The sequence below is a fragment of the Lepeophtheirus salmonis genome, chromosome 9 (assembly GCF_016086655.4).
Source record: "Lepeophtheirus salmonis chromosome 9, UVic_Lsal_1.4, whole genome shotgun sequence".
In the NCBI taxonomy this organism is placed as follows: Eukaryota; Metazoa; Arthropoda; class Copepoda; order Siphonostomatoida; family Caligidae; genus Lepeophtheirus; species Lepeophtheirus salmonis.
Window position 1 is genome coordinate 29,224,369 of NC_052139.2, and position 20,295 is coordinate 29,244,663.

General features: G+C 33.6%; 1 protein-coding gene across 9 annotated transcripts in view; it reads left to right on the forward strand.

Annotated features, from left to right (window-relative positions):
- VGlut (Vesicular glutamate transporter) overlaps positions 1-19,351 on the forward strand; it is a 29,207-nt gene extending 9,856 nt beyond the window's left edge. For 2 of the 9 annotated variants that reach the window (XR_011781708.1, XR_011781709.1), the window contains exons 2-5: positions 2,266-3,977; positions 4,040-4,302; positions 16,813-17,096; positions 17,161-19,351. Coding sequence is in view for 6 of the 9 variants with exons in the window: in XM_071890935.1 (XP_071747036.1) it covers positions 2,754-3,977; positions 4,040-4,285 (1,470 nt within the window). In the remaining 3 variants the exon portion in view is untranslated. Of the gene's footprint in view, positions 1-2,262; positions 3,978-4,039; positions 5,482-6,969; positions 7,938-16,812; positions 17,097-17,160 lie in introns of those variants that run through there. The other 7 variants (XM_071890931.1, XM_071890932.1, XM_071890933.1 and 4 more) reach the window with 5 other exon arrangements.
- Positions 19,352-20,295: the final 944 nt, after the last annotated feature.

Below are 20,295 nucleotides of genomic sequence, written 5' to 3' on the forward strand. Positions count from 1 at the left end.
TCTCATCACATGCATCAAGGAGAAATTCAGTGAGACAGAAGCAGCAAAGATCCAAAATGCCTGTTCTCGGTTTCGTAGCCGCATTGAGCGGGTTTTGGCCGTAGAGGGCGGCTACATTGAATAGATAGCTGCTATATATCTTAATAAAGATATTCATTTTTATTTTATCAATAAATATAATAAAATAAGCTTGTAGTTGTTGTTGTTTGAAGCGGCAGATATTGTCCACGCACCCTGTATTGTTTACTCAGATATTAGAAGAAATCCTGGGTACACTGGGTTTGTCCAACCGTCATACATTCTCTTTCTATCTATAAATTTGGAGATAGGGACAGCGGGAAGTTGAAATTCAATTATTTCAACATTCAAATACTAAGGATATAACTTTGCAGAGGGAAGAATATATTATTGTCATTGGATTACGAGGAGAGAGACCTTCCCTATTTCGAGAGATTCGAGCAATTAGCACTTATGAGGATATTGAAGGTGTCATTATGTGGAGAAGGTTATGAGTTCCTCTCTTATTGAGTATACAGAGGGAGGGGAGGGAAAATAGGGACTTAGAGTCGATCCATAGACTGAGGAAAACAGGCCAGTGGATATCACAATGAAGAAATAGTCTTAGTTCTTTAAAATACAAGAAGCTCTTCGGCCCTCATCCTCCAGCCACAGATGGACTCTTGTGAGAGATAGAAAAAAAAAGTATTACGATTGGGCAAACTTATATAGTGTACCCAAAACCCAATTATTCCTTTTAACTCACTCTGCGAAGGTTCAAAACTCCGTTGTTTCAAGAGAGATAAATATTCTTAATGTATATAGACATCAAGGACCATTCCTAGGGAGGATGGACTCATTTTAATAATAAAAAAAGTGTTTATACTTCATCAGTGCAAACAAACATCTATGCAATTACCTCATTAGAAATTTTGACTGACTATTTAAAGTAATTCTTTTATAAGGTTTAGTGATACAAATATAATAGACTCAATAGTCAAATATAAAATTGTTTATATAAAAAAAATTTACATAAATTTTCTAGTAAAAAGCAATAATTCCTTAATTGGTGGGGGGGGGAGGCTACAGCCACTCCAGCCAACCTCCAGTGGACGTCCCTCCCTAGAACATTGAGTCAAGTAAAAAAATCATCCACTTAAGCACTAATTTTAATAAATAATAAACATTGTATTAAGTAGAACTTTTTTTTTTACAAAAATATTAAAGGATGCTCCACGAATTAAATTTCAGAAATGAGACTGAAAGAATCACTTAAAAGCGAGCCGAGACTCAACACATCTCCCCCTTATCTTCATTTTATTTATTTCATAAGGCGGCGTTTAATTAAATGTTAAAAATCTTTTTTATTTCTTGCGAAATGAAGAAATATTTAATATATATATATTTTTTATTATTTCGTTACTGATAGCTATGTATGTATATTAATATTTTTACTTATTTTGAGAGGATGAAAGGAGTTTAGGAAGAGGGGAATCATATAAGAGGATTCCCATCCCCCTATTTTTCTCCTTTTTTTTTTTTTTTTTTATAACACGCATCAATGACTTTAGTTTTTTTGTTTTTTTTTGTACATTCATATTTATAAGAAAGGATTAAAGAAGTCTCTCATTTAGACATGATGTTTTAATGAGTTTTTTCCTTTACGAAGAGAGAAGAGTCAATATGACCATTGCATAAATCATTTCTTGTGTGTTTATTTAGCCTCTTAATGAGCTTTTTAGACATCATCCTCCCCCATACACACAGAATGTATGTATTGATGATCATATTTCGTCCCCCCCCTCCCCTAGTTCCGTTGGTGGTGATTCTTTATTATCATCTACCAACAAAATAATGATGATCCCACGCAAGTACATCATGGAAAGAAGGAATGAATACGGAGGGAGCTCAAAAAGGGAACTTTATGTAATTTAATCCGATTTAGAAAAATAATATTATATTTCGGGAGAAAAGTAATATTATTATTAATCAGTTTTCTTCCGAATCTTTTTAAAAGTTTGTTTCTTTTATTCAAACATACATTCACGGAAAAAGAATACTGATATTATCATTATCAATAATAATTGAAAACCACCAACTTTCTCTATTTGGGTATTATTCCTCTGTCCCTTTCTCTCCCTCTTCCGCTGTAATGGAGATGACAACGCAGTTTGATAGCCTCATTAGACTATTTATATATCTATATTATATTATGGCTCATACTAACACACATTATTTAATTTCCTTATTTCCCTTGATTATCAGTAGATCCTCCTTCTCATCTAACCCACCACCAACATGTACGGAGGATCTGGAGGAGCAGGAGCTGTGGGTCAACACATGGAGGATGCTATGCGCAACGTTGAGCTAGATGAAAAAACTCAGCATGAGGAATGTCCCGAGGATGTTAAAGGGCCTTTCTTTTTAAAGCCAAATGTGGAATCGCGAATTTGACAGGGAACGCACGTCGTGTATTTCGAAAGGATGGAGCATATGATCGCTATGACTTTAAGGATGCGAGTGTGGCCGTAGATAAAACTGTGGAGAGTGGTGGAACTTATGACATTGGAGGGCTTGATGTCCCTGAGGAGTTTCCAGAGTTGGAAAGACCCAAACTACGGAAAATTGATAAGTACTGTCAGCCAGAGTGCCCCTGTTGTAGCGTTTCCAAAAGGTACACGCAGGCTATCCTTGTTGCCATCGGTTTTGTCATCTCCTTTGGGATTCGATGCAATGTGGGTGTTGCGACCATAAAAATGAAGTCCACAGATGCAGATGGGCTAACGAATTTTAATTGGACTCCAGAGACAATTGGATTTGTGGATGCTTCATTTTTCTGGGGCTACATCATCACACAGATCCCAGGGGGGTTCCTAGCAGCAAAATTCTCACCTTCCTTCCTCTTTGGAACAGCTATATTCACATCATCGATTCTAAACATGCTCATTCCTACAGCCACGGCATGGGACTACAAGGCAGTCATTTGCATACGTGTCATCCAGGGCTTGGTTGAAGGAGTCACATATCCATGTTGCCATGGGATATGGCGTTGGTGGGCTCCTCCTCTAGAGAGATCTCGACTAGCCACACTTGCTTTTTGTGGATCTTATGGTGGAGCAGTATTAGGAATGCCCATCTCAGGCTATTTGGCGGATGGAGTTGGATACTATGCTCCATATTATTTTTATGGAGTTTGTGGCATGATTTGGTACGTCGTTTGGCTCTGGCTTGCCTTTGAAAAGCCTGCTAGTCACCCCTCAATTTCTCCACGAGAACAGCTGTATATCGAACAATCAATTGGCTCAGGCCCAGGCCAGTCTCAGCCCACAGTCTTCAACACACCCTGGAAAAAAGTATTTACTTCACTCCCTGTCTGGGCAATTATTGTGGCCAACTTTGCTCGATCCTGGACCTTTTATCTTCTCCTCATTACTCAGCCCAAATACTTTAAGGAAGTATTTAACATGTCTCTCTCTGAGGGTTCCACCATGGCTGCTATTCCACATTTGGTCATGACTATCATTGTGCCTTTTGGAGGGCAGCTGGCAGACTATTTTCGACGAAAGGAAATCCTCTCTACTACCAACGTGAGGAAGCTCTTCAACTGCGGAGGTTTCGGAGGAGAGGCACTCTTCCTCCTTGTGGTGGGCTATACGAGGAACGAAATGGTAGCCATAGCTGGATTAATCCTCGCCGTAGGATGCTCAGGCTTCGCCATTTCTGGCTTCAACGTTAATCATCTTGACATTGCTCCAAGGTATGCATCCATTCTCATGGGGATCTCTAATGGCGTTGGAACACTGAGTGGCATGATTTGTCCCATCACCACAGAGCAAATCACAAAGGATCACTCCTCCGACTGGAAGTTGGAAGTGGAGTGGCAACACGTGTTCCTCATTGCCTCGAGTATTCATTTTGTTGGGGTTATTTTCTATGCAGTCTTTGCCTCTGGGGAACTCCAGGACTGGGCGGAGGAAAAGGTAAGATACATTTTTCTGCGTAGTAATGATTGCTATTAATGAATAATTATTTATCAAAAAAGGTTTCAGAGAAAATCGAAATGACGAATGGAGCAGACTCCTCGGGTCAAACCTATGGAGTCGAGTCTGGATATTCAGAACAACATGGAGATCCAAAGACGGAAACAACGGAATATTACAACTACGAAATGGAAGCTCCTTCCTACGAGGAAGCCACTGCCCCTTCAGCCAAAGAAGTTGCTCCAACGAATCCCTTCACTCAACAGCAATATCAATCCTCATCATCTCATAATCCCTTCAATAAATAATTATTATAATTTATCCGGTATTCATTGTTTTAGTTATTTCTTTTAGCTGTTGTTATTACTTTTTGTGATCCTTCAGGTCCCTTCCAACTATAAAAAAAAATTCTTTTTAAACTATCAATGGAAATAATAAATGGAACTTTTTTAGCATAATACTACTTTAACCAATAATGATACTATTAATTCATTATAAATTTTATCTTACTCAAAATTATATAAGTAACCGTGCCATTATTTTGTCAATGGATTTGTTTTTTTTTTGTTTTTTTTTTGTGATCCTCTATTCAACATATTAGTTAGTTCATTAAAATAATCATTCTTAAACATAAGGTTAAGGTTGACATACTTTATATTTAAGAACATACATCAGTTAATTATAATCATTGGTTAATTATATATGTATATAAATAATGTATTTCTATATTTTTAAAATCTTTATTTGTACCTTCTCCAAGAATTAATATTCTTCCCCTTTAAAAAAAAAAAGGAAAATTCACAAAAATTACTCATTTTTGTCCCATATTTTTTTTTTTTTTTTCAGAAGTGACTTTTCGCAGAAAATATTTCTATATTTATTTTATATCTCTTCTCCTTAAAAATGGTTTGATTTGTTTATTTTTAAGGGATGGGGAATTACATAGACATATATTAATGGTTGTGAAGGGATCTCTACATATCCTTGTAGAGATCTCAATTGTTGTTTGTTAATATTTATATTCATATATATATATATATTTAAAAAAAAAAAAAAAATGAAAGAGTATTTTTTAAAAGTTACCTTATCTTTCACAAGCTTTCAATCTTTAAAAAATCATAGTTTTAAAGACTTTTCTCGTTATGTTAACAACTTTTATTTTATTTAAATAATATAATAATTATTTTTGAGTCCCTTTCGGGACTCAAACTACAAATAAAACAATGTTTCCAAGGCTTTCAAATCCTAAATATATATATATTAAAGTATGCAATGTTATACTTATATATATTTGTATATATAAAGAACGGCTTTCCTGTGGCTTGACCCACCGATTGCATGCTTTGTATATGCTCTGTACATAATGTTCAAAAATACTATTAGTAATGTAAATTAATGATTAGAATAACGATGTATGTTTTTTTTAACTTTCATATTTTGTCTTGTTAATCAGAAAAATGCAATTATTATTATTTGAATAAAATCCCATGTCAAATTATAAAAATCCGACAACCATTTTATTTAGGGTAACATTCAGGATTATATCCGGTAAGAACTTTTATTTCAAAAAATAAAGCTCTTTTTGTATTATTTATACGAGATGGTTTCAAAAAGTAGGGTGACTATGTATTTTTTAGCCGGAAAATATTTATTTATTCTTCAATATTCCTGTTGTCCCTTTCAACGTAATCACCCACAGATACAATACACTTCTACCAACGCTTTTTCCAATCTTTGAAGCACTTCTCATAAGCACTTGTTGGTATAGCCTCCAGCTCTTCCACTGATGCAATCTTTATCTCCTCAATCTTTGTGTATCTCTTTCCTTTCATAGGTTTCTTCAGTTTTGGGAGCAAGAAAAAGTTACTGAAGCATGCCTGGTGTGTTGTTTTTAGACAAAAAACGTCTGTCAGCAGCTCATGAGCGAAGCTCATGTGACGATTCTTTTGTTCAAAATGAATCAGTTTTTGAACAAACTTCGCTGACACTCGTCTACTGGCCAAAACGTTCGAAAAAAATTATGGAAGGAGCCACCCGATGTTTCAATATCCGAAGCAACTTCTCTGATTGTGATTTGACGGGTTTCATCTCTAGTTGACGTGCTTGGGTGTCCACCAGAGCGAGGCTCGTCATTGGTGTCTTCCTGGCCATCTTGGAAGATTTTGTGCCACTTATAAATATTTTCTTTTTATTCAAATCAGTTTCACCCTTATGGCCCTGTCAATATTTCAAGTCTTTTGGAGCACTTAGTTTAATTTTAGTCAAAATTTTACGAAAATTCATTGATCCGTGTTTTTCAATATCAAAAAATCGCCATACACGCAAAATACTTCTAACTCTTATCAAACAAACTAAACTAAATTCTTGTTTGTTAATATTTAATTTCATATATATTTTTCAAAAAAACACACACACACAAAATTGTATTTTTTAAAAGGTGAAAATGTCTGGAGTGAAATGTCTTAGAAAGAGTTTTTCATATTTTGAAAAGTAATATTATTTATAGAGTCGACGTTTTGTCTATTTGACTTTTTGTCCACTTTTTGTTACTTCAAAAGCTTTCAATCTTTCAAATATTATCACTTTTAAAGACTTGTATCGTTATGTTAAAAACTTTTATTTTATTTATATAGTATAACAATCATTTATATATAAAACATTAAAAGTATATTCCTGGCGAGTCTACTAACATAAAAAAAATTAAATAACAAACATATCAAATGTATCATGGGCGCAAATTTTTAAAAGTCACCTTACTTTTTGAACAGACCCCGTATACCAAATAAAAACTTTTGGTCGCGCTTTTAGGAGATGTCTACATGTAGTTTAGTCACATCTTCTTGATGATCATAGCTAGACGTCATAAAATATGACGAGGCAGTATGCTAAAAAAAAAATGAAATTTAAAAATGATGTGGTAACCCTGACAATTTTAAGAATATTTGGAAGAAGGGCAGCTAAGCTAAGGTAATCTGTCATTACATTTTATTAGATTATCTACAAACAGCTTTGTCAATTGAGATAAATAAACACATAAAATCATACAGCAATGAAATAGGCCGAAATTACTCCGACGTGGATCCTCAATTCTACTCCGAGTCCAACAAGGAGGCTTTGTTATAAAGTCAGGCTTTAAACACTTTTTTTCTTCCTTCCCTCAAACTATCTGGACCATTCTGTATATAAAGATTTTTATATATTTTTTATTGTGTTTTTTATAAAAATATTTTTTCCTTCGACAACCTGAGCGAAATGGAAGCCAAAAAAAAAAACTTGTGGTTGAAATGTCCTCCGCAGAAAATCTCCCTTGGATGATCTTCTCAAAGACCAGAATTGATGCAGCAATTTTGGTTTTAAAAGTAAATTAAATTTTGTCGGTTACTTCATCAGCCTTCTTGGTGGATATATACCTGTCTGTCCGGCTATGGGAGACTCTTTCAACCCGAAATGACTTATCGTCTGAGAATAAAATCACATATGAACCTTTGTTTATGACGTGAGGAGGGATTTTGATCGTGCAAATCTTTTAACACCATATTCATGGTGTTTGTAAACCACCCCATCTGTTCACACGATGGGGATTTCTTACAATCCGATCTTTGATAGCCTTTACGACAGCCTTTGCACGAATAGGGTTCTTTCTTCCTGGTCCAGGCTTAAATGTTGTGAGAGCAATATTTCTACGAATTTTATAACGGCTTATAACTCGTTAAACTGACGTTCCGTAGATAAGCAAATCTCTGCTGATATCCATAACATATTTATCATGGGAGAACATTAGTTCCCCAAGTGTTCTTTTTGTTTCCATTTCAACAAGGAAGTGTGAACGTCTTTTTTATTGGTTAAAGCTATTTTATGTTCAATTAATTACCAATGGTTTTTTTTGGTTTTATTTTTTTGTTATATTTCGATATTTTTTTATAAAAATTGCTGAAACATTAATAAAATGAATACTATAAATAGACGTGTGTCTGAGCTCACTTAATCATTATTGTAGGATCCCTTAGGGGCAATGATTGTTATCAGGTGACGGCTTAAGAACGGGCACCCGCTCCAAATGTAGTCCTCTGTCATAAAGTCCCAGTGCTGGGTGACAGTGGCTTTGAGGGCCTCGGCGGTTTGAATGTCTTCCACTCCATATTCAAAAGAGTCTTGATACAAAGGAGATATTTCCCTTTTAAAACTGGTGTCAAAAGTGGCCTCTCCATCTACACAAGGCTCTTTTCACCCACTTTTTTGATAGCTGATAGAACTCTGTTGTAAAATCCCAAGATATTTCATGGACTTGTGGCAATTAGCCTGGTTAGTTCTCTTTAACTTATTTTGGGTCCAGTGTGGGCTTCTTGAAAAGGCTCTTTTTGCTTTCCAACGCTTTGGACTTACTGACGGTGTGAACGATTGTCCTGGAGACGTCCAGCAGCTTTGGAGTGCACGATAGAAATTCGCTGATCACGTTTAAAGGTATTTTTCTCAACATGTACTTAAGATACAGGGCTAAAATTCGTTGTTTTTTTTTGTAACTAATTGTTTATATTTTAAACATACCAAAATATGAATTAGTTTCAATAAATCATACATCATTAATTATTGAATTAGTCTCAATAAATGTAAATGCAGTACCTTGAACAATATTTCATTTCACTGTGGATCCTTAAAAGTATATATATTTTAAATAACTTTTTTAGATGTGTGTATGTTATTTGGGAAATTTAATATAAGAAATTGTCTAGCTGAATATTTGTATGTAATAATATATAAAAAAATCAACATGGCTTTCATTCTAATTTTCATGAGGATTACAATAAGTGAAGAGAGAATATGTTCGTTCATTCCTTAATCAAGAGCGTTGAAGAACCCTCTTTCAAATCAATGACATATGTCATTTTATAGACACTACGTTTTTTTTTCTTCATCCATGTATTATAAGCGTATTATTCAATTTCATGATAGGATGTTGATGTGAAAAGATGAAGGAGGGTATCATCATCATCTTCATCCCTCATCTTGAGAAAAAAAAAATAAGAATGAAAAGAAATCAAATTAAAGGCAAGATCCGATTCTCAATTGTATACAATTTATTTCTTGATGTGTAGCGTAGGTACATGATAATAATTTACTACAAAGGGTTCAACTCCTTTTCTTTTGAACAAAATGCATTGGTTGATTTTTATTAATTACGATCAATTCTTGACAATATAAGTCTGAATCGAGTGTTGTGGGTATTGAAATGGGAGCATTTCATAGTGGATGATTCCTTTACAATCCCACCAAACACAGAACATAACTCTCTTGGTCGTTAATCCGGGCTTGGGGATCGTTTCAGCCGCTTTGCCGTGCTTTGAGCACGATTTTTTTGTGGTTTGTTCTTGCATGGGACCCATTTTTCATCACCAGTCGCCATATGCTTCAAAACACGTATCAATTTCGTTACGTTTCAGCAAAAAACTGTAGACATAATTCGATCCAAAAGGTTAGTTTGCGTCAATTATGTGGCACCAACAAGCTTCTTCTTCAAACCAGCCTTATGCAAATGGTTCCAAACGGATTTCTTCCTAATGTTCAGTTCCCATTCAATAGACGATTTCCTTTATTTTATCGACATTTTTGATGATTGGCTGATTTGATGTAAATAGAATCGTTGGAATCCCAGCTTTGCTATTGCGTTCGATATTGTATTGCGTCCATAAACAGCACAGTTTTTTTGCCCATCTTCTCCGCCTTTTCACCTTGGCCATAGTGATAGTAAAAAGTGTATCAAATTATCTCTTTTTTTAGTTCTATTTTGGAAGACTGTCCCACACAGCTGGCTTCAACCAAATACAAAACTACAAATGCACTTTTTTAGAGTGTACGCTTAACACTTTAAGCTTCTTTATTTTATCAAATGTACTAATTAGGAGATATATCTCACTAAATACATCTAGCAAAAAACACTCAGAACTTTTTACCAAACCTAACATGATTTAATACTTCACCCTAGTTTAAAGAAATATACTATCTATATGGAACTTAATATCTCTATTCATCTTGATGAGGAATTGGAGCCATATCTACAACCAGGGTTACATCAATTTGTGGATAAACAACATTGCTTTATTTCACTAACACAAAAAAAATTATACTAAATTGGCGGTCAGTTCTTTCTTTACATGGATCTCTTGGAATTAGTTCATATTAATCTGTCAACAATTCCATAGTTGAAAGAATTGGTAAACAAATAACTGATTTTGAGTGGCTTTACTTTGATTTTCAGAGGAGAGGTTGCAAGGTACAAAATAAGTTACGACAAGTTCAATGTTATCATAATAAAGGGTTTTTCATTAACAGCGCTCACATTTTTTTTAATAAATAAAACGAAAACGGTTGGAGATATCGATGATGTCTTTATTTGCCGTTAAAATACATTCAAGTTAATTTATGGATAAAATTCGATGTTGTTTAAATGACCACCACGTGCACGTTTTACGAAGTGCAATCGTTGAACCCAATTTTCGACTACTTTTCCGCATAAATTATTATTAAATTTATTTAAGTCCTCCGAGTAAGATACTCAGAAAATTAAAAGTATTCGTCTAATTTTGGTTTCGGATCTGGAACGGAAAGTTCAAGGGCCCTAAATTTACACATCTATAGATCTGAACCGATAATAATTCGGGAAAATGGTGATTCATCCTATCTGAGCTCAGGCGTTATTTGGCGATACGGTAACAGGCAGACAGACAAACTTTGATTCACTAATATAGACTACATTATGTTCTCCAGCATATTGGATCTTTATTTTTTTCTTAATAAGACACACTGAGCTTTAGCTACGCACGTTAGTTGTTAGATTGTTATTTTTTTTTATCAAGTAGTAATGCAGTTTTTAATATATTTAACGCACCTTCAAAAAAGGATACCTTTTCAAACATCCAGATAGACAAAATTTGCTTTATTAATATAGATGATGTATTTTTTGGAACAAAATGTTTTATTTTATCTCTACATAAAATGACCTTTTTAGAAAAGGTCGATACTTTTTCTATTTTCAAAGTTAAATAAAATTAAGTCAATTATTGTACTAGTTCTAAGTAGAGATAAATATTTTTGAGGCAGGAAACCATGGGCTGAAAAGTTCTGGCTTAACAAAGAAAACACAGGGGGTTTTTTCTTCAAAATTGTCTTTTTAAAATTATCATTATGATTTTTTATTCGTTTTATTGAGTAGAGTCCCTATTACACTTTTCAACCCATTGTTTAGTTTAAACAGTATTTTTTTCCCATCATGAAGCAGTTTAAATTTTAACACGAAATTATTTTTGATCCATTGTTTTGAAAATAACAAAAGTAGAGTAGTATTTAGCATCATTACTCACAAACTAAACTGTTGAAGGTTGCTTTAGAGTTACCGGATCCCCTTGCCCTAAGAGGTCACCTCGTCTATGAATGTTCAGTAAGCTTCAACGGTACTTGGTAGGAGAAATACGTATACAATTGGAAATTGTATAATGGTCTAGCTGACTCGAAATTTAGTAGTTCGTAAATTGATCAGCTTGAATATGTTGATTTAAATATGGAACTTGTGCTAGAAGACCATACTTTAGGCAAAAACATTTATTGATTTTCTTAAACTCATTCCCCTCTACATAGCTTCGTAAAGTGTTCTCACGCTGCAGAATGTAAGAAATCAAAGGATTTTTGAAATATCCTCAAGGTGCCCCCCTTGAGGCAATTGTTTGTTGTTTCCTTTCATGTACAAATAATATACCCGTTGGAAACTAGAAATTTACACTATTTGCATATATTTTACAAGCAATGGCTGCTATTTCTCTGTTCAATTATATCACCATCGGCTGTAACTACGGCAGTAATTACCTTATAGAATAATGAAAATAAATAATCAAGAGGATTAGTATCTTGGCTATAGGGTGGCCATTTTGACCACTTGGTAATTGATATTTCATTACCAAGCATCGTGGGATGATTTTGGCCGAGATGCATCCTGCTGGAAAATTATATTGTCACCATCCCAGAAGTGGCTTACGAATGTTTTGTAAACTGATTTGTGAGAGCCTCAAAAATCTTTATCACGATGATGCATATACTTAATTGAGTTATTCTGAAAGATGTTTCTGAGGTTATTCGAATTGATAATGGGTTTTCTGCCAATGTTAATCTTCCTTTCAATTATCCCATCCTCTTGGAACTTATGTTATACAAAATAAATAGCCTGCGTGGCCAAAACAATTAGCTTTTGAAGCCTGGAGTTGAAGTGTGATCCCCACAAATTAAAGTTGTGATCTTGAGTCTTGTGCCCCACTCTAATGTCATTTTTAGATGAATTGTAAGGCAATAAATGTTTACAGATATATAATATTTCATTGATACTAGTTGCAATATATTTTTTGAAATCAGTTACTTAGAACCTCACAATTTGTGTGTTTCAAAAACACTCAATCAAACTATTGAGTGAATGACATTCTAAATATTCTGAAAATGTTAATTATACCCAAAGAGTAGAGCAGGGATGGTATGCTATACCCACAATTCGGTACGAACCGTGGTACACCTTTCACGGGACGTGGTTCTGTATGGTATATTAGTAAAATGTGTTTTTCCTTAAATATAATAAATACAGTTTTTCGATATTTTATTCTTTGATTATTTATTTTCTGTGCAAATATATAATTACAAAAATATACATAACTTTTTCTAAAAAACAAAGATTGATTTAAGATATGCAGAGATTATATAATACTATTATTCATGAATTTATAAATTATTTGCTAAAAGATGAGCTTGCCCACATTTTCCAGTAATAAACAAGATCGATTAGTAGTTACAATATCACCAGCTTTCGCAAAAAATTATTTGTTGGTTACGAGGTATCGGGAAGCTAACTTGAAACATTGTGAAATTTGTTTAAATTATCCCTCAACTATACAAAGACTATTCTTCGACTGTGGTGTATTTCATCCTTTTGCAAATCATTATTTCTTGTTTTTTTAAACAAATACAGAAATTATTTTCTATATAAAAAGATACTTATGGATCAAAAACTTACCTGACTATTTAAATCTATTAATGAAAAAATAAATAAAATATACTAAAATTTTAAAACAATAAAACAAAATATTTAATATGTCATAATATATACATGTACCGAACAGATCTTACAAAAGTGCCAAACTATAAGGGTTGTACCAAACCAGGGTACAATCTCGTACCAGACTAGTCCTACAAATGAGGTACTGTTCTTGCCAACAAACTTAGCTTGTAAATTAGCTAAATAGACAGCTCAAGCTCTATTAGTCGGACCTGACGCTTAGAAAATTGTGTAACGTCAAGAATTCATATCGATATCGGTTATGCTAGGAACCCAACACTTTAAGCTCACTGAGTTTGCGAATCAAATCAATTTGTCCTTGGGGTAAGCATGGGCTATTTTTCAATGCATTTATTAAATACTTTATTGTGAAAAATTTTAATAAGGATGCCATTCATAAATAGAATATTCCCGCAAATATAGGTGAGTATGAAAAAGAATGAGTTGACTCTGATAAAGTAAGAGATGGTTTGGAACGGGGTTGGGATTGGGGTACAGGGTTGATCTTATCTAGTAGTACCCATTTTATTATTTTCAATTTTTCAAGAGAACAATTTAAATAAAAGGTTTTGTGAATCCAAAATAAGATTCAAATATATATATATAAACATTATATCAATAACAATGAATGTATTGATTGACTCAGTGAACAGTGATGAGAATGAACCCCGCCTACACAGAAGAGAAGAGATACTAACAACAATGGATATTGATGGGAAATATAGCACTATAATTCGATAAGTAAGAATCCAGTAATAAACATCCATCCACTCAATGTTGTGTAATCGTATTAAGAAGAGACAAACAATAGTCGATGATGCAGAAATGATTCACATCATTAGAAAAAAAAAAAAGATTAGAGAAATTTCTAATTCATATTGATTGTTCACAATATAGAAGCATGTTTGTTAGGGTGGCGCTTATTTGAATATACTTACAAAATCAATGTGTGTGTTTTTTTGTTTGTTTTTGTTCCTCACCCACCTTCTCAGTTGGTTATAATAGAACATTTTCATGGGACGTCGGTATTGATGAGTTAGATCATTTTAAAAGTGGTCTAAAATACCAAGTTTTGTAAGGATGAACCCCTTTACTCCTTAAAAATATGATTTTTTGTTTTGAAAGAATTTGTATATTTCTAACACCACTTAGATTGTTGCAATTTCCTTTTCAAGTATTAAATTTTCTTTAGATATAAAAGACGTTCCTCGATCACTCGTGTACATAGATCGACATTCCAATAAGCGAATATATTTTAACAAGACACTTGAACACTGTAGATAATGTGTCATGTTCTGACATGGAAAAGTAAACATAAATCTCAAATATTCATCAATTACAGTTAATATATATCTATTCGAAGGACTGGAACAAGGCAAAAGGCCCTTGAAATCAATAGCTATTCGATCCATTGGATTAGTAACTTTTATTAGTTCCTAGACTTGTTCTTTATTAAACTTAAGTTTGAGTTTGATACATGCCTCACAACTTTTGACAGCTTCGTTAATGTCCTCCATGGAATATGACAAATTTTTGCAACGGACAAAATGAGAAGGTCTACTTATTCCTGGGTGATTTAGACTTGCATGTAACATTTTTAGATCATCAATAGTTTCATCCACCGTAGGAATTTCCTCATCTATTGATGTAGTCATACGAGAAACATGAAAGTTCGAGTCTCAATCTAATTATCGTCTCATTCTTGATTCTACCGGAATATTTTATCTTAAACATGAAGGACACAAACTTTTGATCAGTTATTATGCAAAATTGTTTAGCAATCAGGAAGGTTCATCACTTGCAAATAGCCTCGACGATAGCATATGCTTCCTTTTCGACAGAGGAATGCCTGATTTTACTTTTATTTAAAGTTATCGAGAAAAAGGCCACTGGTCTTCCATTTGATTTATGGCCGCTCATATGCATATTCTGAGACGTCCGTTTCAAAAGTATTTCTTCTTGGTGTACGGGAGCCAGACCTGAGCTGACAATTTCTGCTTTTAGTTTAACAAAGGCATCATGCGCTTCTTTTTCCATCGGAAAACGCATAACATTTATTAAAGGTATAACCCTTTCAGATAAAATATATCGTATATTTTCTTATTCCTGGTGTCCATCTTTGACGGCCACTCCAACCAAACTGAGTCAGACAATCATCGAGCTATCGATTTATTTATTTATTTGTAAAGCATATCCTTCTTACACAGCGTAAACTGATAACACTTATTCAACGAGAGATACAAATTACTAAAGGCATCTAATGAAAAAATAATTGATTACTGACACGAAAGGTGTTTGAAAAGTTTTTGACCTCAAGATGAATATGGCAGCACGCATAAATAAAAGCATGTCACATCTATCTAGCATCTGTTGGCAATTACACACTAACTTTTCAGCCATTTTGGAGGGACATTTGTTTGAGTATGTTGATGTGAGGAACAAAATCGAGTATCGCTCTGTAGACCCAGTTTAAGAGTAATAAATCTGAGTTTAAGGTCCAATTAAACACCGTAAATAAAACTTAAAATACGACATTTTATGCCCGAAACAAAATTATTTTGTAGAGAAAAATGCCGAGCATTATTTATACGGGTTACAGAGATGGGATTCATGGCTGGGAAGTATGTGGAGTTACATGGAGGATATGTTTGATATCAAAATGGGATCAATAAATAAAAAGACTTAAACTTCAATTTCTATTAAGAAATATTGCATAGTGCCCTTGGAGTATATATCGCAGAAATCACTCATCTTAATCATTTTTATGAAGTGGGGTCTGTGATATACAGTCTATATGGATAATTATATATCATCGTTGTTAGAGCTGTATACCAACTATCTCAAAAGGAGCACTAGAATATTCAACTTGGAATTTCATGAAATATCCGTCTCTCAACTTTGAACCCGTATATATGTATGAATCATTCTCATTCCTTATAAACCTCTACGCCCCGTTAAAATTACATTTTTCACCTTTTTTTTACAAAAAAAAAGTAATTTTTTGGGAATACGTATGGATTTTGAAATTTTTTTAGAAAAAAAAAATTAGTATTTTAATTTTTAGTGACAAATAACGACTTCTTTGATAATTGAAAATTGCAGTTTCGTTTTTTTCGGAGGCAAAAAATGGACTTGTAATCTGACCCTAAAATGCATTAAAAATATGTTATTTTATCGTTATACAATCATATTTCCATAGAGTGGACAATTAGTTGACGATTACAATGGGAAAAAACAGATTTTTTTATTTTAAGTCTTATTTTTTAAGCCATTTAAAGAAGTTTCATCGAGATTTATTGGGAATAGGGATGTTACATTATTACGAGTCACTTATATGGCATAATCAACTCTGAATCATGGCTCGTTCTTTTAAATTAAACATGGAATAAATTAAAATCCATACACTACGGAAAATAAAAAGTGCAGCAAATAATGGTTTGTTTTTTGGATAAAGTACTTTGTATTAATACTCTATTCAACAATCGAATTGATGTTAAAATGGCTTGAAGCTACAAAAAAGTACTGCTCTTGACATAAAATTTATTTATACATACGGATAAATAAAGTATTGTACTAATATTGTATTATTAGAAAAAAATAAAGCAATCCAATTTTTGGTAGGCTAATATTTCAATATGGAGCAAAATTTTAAAATCAAAGCCTCCTCGGTAAAATAGTTTAAAATATATAAGAAAACAACACCAAATAGAACTAATACCTGTGTAAAATAATTAATATTTAATTAATCAGGTAAGAAAATAAGACAAGCGAAGTGCATCAGAAAAGGGCCCTTTTCGGTGATAAAAATGGGCATATAATGGGCTTGTTGAAAAAGGAAACTGAAAATCAACAGGATAATCTTCATAATTTGAGGAATGTTTTAGAGGAGATCAGCTACAATCAGCTGTGACAGGGGAGGAAGGAGAGAAGGAAATACACAATGACATGGGTAAGAATTATTCCGATGTCAATCCCCAATTCCCCTCTGAGTACAAGAAGAACTTAGAATAACAACTCCTCAACAAATCCTCAGTGTAAGTCTTTTATGAGCACAAACGAATGTTTAATCATGTTTAGAATATAATTGAATCTATTTAGGAAAGGATGTTCACTACTCAGGAATGACATAATAATGAAAAATACGAAGTAAAAGAAAATTCATTTTTGCGATTACCAATTCCAAAAAAATACGTGTCAGCTAAAAAATCCACTGGATTTACATCATGGTCATCATATTAATGGTATTCTCCATGATTTTACTAAGAAAGATGTGGGACTGCAACAGTTATTTTGATAGCTTGATAAGAGGATATCTGTTATAATGCAATCCAATTTCATATTTTAATCCCTTGCCAGGTCCATCATTATGAGCCAGCTCTTCTTCGAGATCATCACTCCAAAAGCCCTGAACACTAAACCTTCTGATTCCTTACGAAGGGGGACTACCCTAGGGGAACTGGCGAGAGGACTCAACTCCGATTTTACAGAAGGTACAATCTTTCTCCAGGGGGTCTTATTATTTGGAGATACGGAGCTTGTAACTAATGTATAGCGAACCCACTTTTATTTTGAGTTTGGGGAGAGATTTTGCAGAATACATACCACATACCTTAAAATAAGGTGATTGGGGATTAAACTTAACTCATTTTGACGGATTAAATATATCAGTTTGTTTCCAAAGACTCTTTTGGAAACGGCTCTCCTAACTCTGTTGATGCTCAAAGTGGATAGAGCAATAATGCCCGGACTGTCGTGTGGTACAATAGAGTCCGGGCATTATTGCTCCATCAGGTAGTGCCGATGTGTTTCACGTCGTTGCTTAATTGTTGTAGGAAGTCAAAGAGGGTTCCTACCCTCTTGTTGTCCGAATGAGGTGAGTTGATCAGATTTGTAGAGTTCTTAATTACTATGTAATCTGATATTATAATAGAGGGGCCCGTGTAGACCTAATAAATTAAGTACCTACGAGAAAATGGAACTCCAAATTTCGATATTAAATAAAACACTTTAAAAAAATATATGAAAAGATATAGAGCAAAACATTAAAAAGCTGGGGCCACCACCATCAAATATTAATTAAAGTCTAAAATATTTTGCACGGCAAATCAATAGAGTCAGTCAGACAAGTAAATGATTTTAAAGAGCCACTCTATATAGAAGGGTAAATGGTTTATTAGATAGTAGGAGAGTCGAATAGGGATTGTTGACATACAATAAAGAAATGAAGAGAGAGAGACAAGGGGGAGGGATATCATTAAGTGCTTTCTAATTGCTTTCACATTACAAAAATAGAATAAAAACAATAAAAATAAGTTAAAATCAAAGCATTATACAGTACTAATGGAGAGAAACTCAGAAATGTGCAGTCTACATTTTTTAAAGAGTTGCTAATTCGTTAAGTATTCCTTAATGCATAAGTGTTCGAAGAAAAGAGTTGTTGGGGGGGGACAAGTTGGTTCATGCTACTTTGGACAATTTTACAAAAAATGAGTAAAGATTTTTTGTAAAATATTTTAACTAGAGAAGAATATTTATATTTAATCTGTAAATGGTTAGAATTTCATTAAGGATCTTTAGACTCGTATAAAATGATTTGATATCCATGAAGCGGTGGCAAGTAATTTTGCCTTTAACTATGATTCCTCATGACATTTTGCCATAAATCCCTTTTGCCTCAAGGATGTTTCGCCTTAATATATAATTACTTGAGGTGAGCTTTTCTAAATAAAATATGTAATATGTATTACTATAAAATGCCTTAAATGTATGTTTACTGGTGGATCAATGATGCTCTTGCCTCATATTATGCGTGTTCGTTAATCTACTAGTCTGCTCTAGTATGAATTATCCATCATGTCTATGAACCAGTGGTTTCGATTGCTATCGTTTTATGAGGTTGGATAGTAAAACATGGGGTCTGGAGAAGGTGGCATGGAGTCCTTCTGTATGAGAGCAATCTCAAGTCGCCCTTCATGGGCCTCCTGATAGTTCTGGAAGCCCTGTTGGTAAGGGGATTCATCAACTGGGTGGTATCCTCCTTGATTTTACTTTCAACCCTGGACAGGAACTCTGTGTCCCTTCTTAAATGTCATAGCTACTCATAACTAATTTAATGAAATGTCATGCCCCGGAGTCGCCCAACTGCTTGAAGTACGCGAATGGAAATACGTGGATCATGTTCAAGCATCATTTTCTCGACTTGTACGTTAGCTAGTCAGTTTTTTCTATTTTGTAACTAATTGTTTATACATTAACATATCGAAATATAAATTATTTTCAATCATTCAACTTTAATTAAGTATTGAATTAGTAAATGTTCAGAATTCAATGGACAACCCAGTAAATGAATCCCCAAAGCTACAAAAAAAAACCACATAAATGAATTGCTTCAGTGAACTGTATATAATATCAAAATCCAAATTTGTCAAAAATAAGGGTTTTTAATTTAATGGTGCTTTAACATCAATTTTTATTATTCTAAACTTATTTACTCGATATATGTACTTTATTTTTTGCATCCTTTAATTTTCAAAAGGAAATAGGGAAGTGAGAGAAAATCCTTCTTTTGATCAAAAAATATAAGAAAAGTTTTACAAATAAAAGAAATCATCATATGAAAAGTAATACAAAGTCTAAAGGGGGGGAAGGGAGAGAGAAACATAATCATTTTTATATTGTACATATGGATAAGATTTGTCTTCTTTCAAAAGTTGCTTTTTCAGCAACTTTTTTCATAATATGATTCTTAAAATAGAAAGTATATATTTCAACACAAGAGTAGTAGAACCTTTGACAGACATTATACTTGAATAATTGTGTAACAAAACTAGGAAAATATCAATAAAAATATCGTTAAACATCACAAAAAGTCATATTTAATAAAAAGGGTGAGCTAGTTGACTTTTCAGTTTTGGCAATATCACTCAGCTTGTGATATTAAGATTTTAGTTGTTTGAAGTGGCATCCCTAGCCTCTTTTGGGGAAGCTGGACTCCATTTTAAAGTTTCTGAAGCCACCTTAAATTTGTATCATATCTATAAAAATAAAAGGGAGATTGTGCTTTATACGTTCCCATACCGTTTAACCTAGGGGGCTGAAATTTTGCATGGGCCCCTCTTTGAGTACCTCAGACGTGCTAAGACGGAAGTGTCGATTGGGCAGGGGGGGGCATATAATGGGGGCTTATGCTATGCCCAAAACACAAAAACCTTCTTTTGTAGCTCATGGAGACTA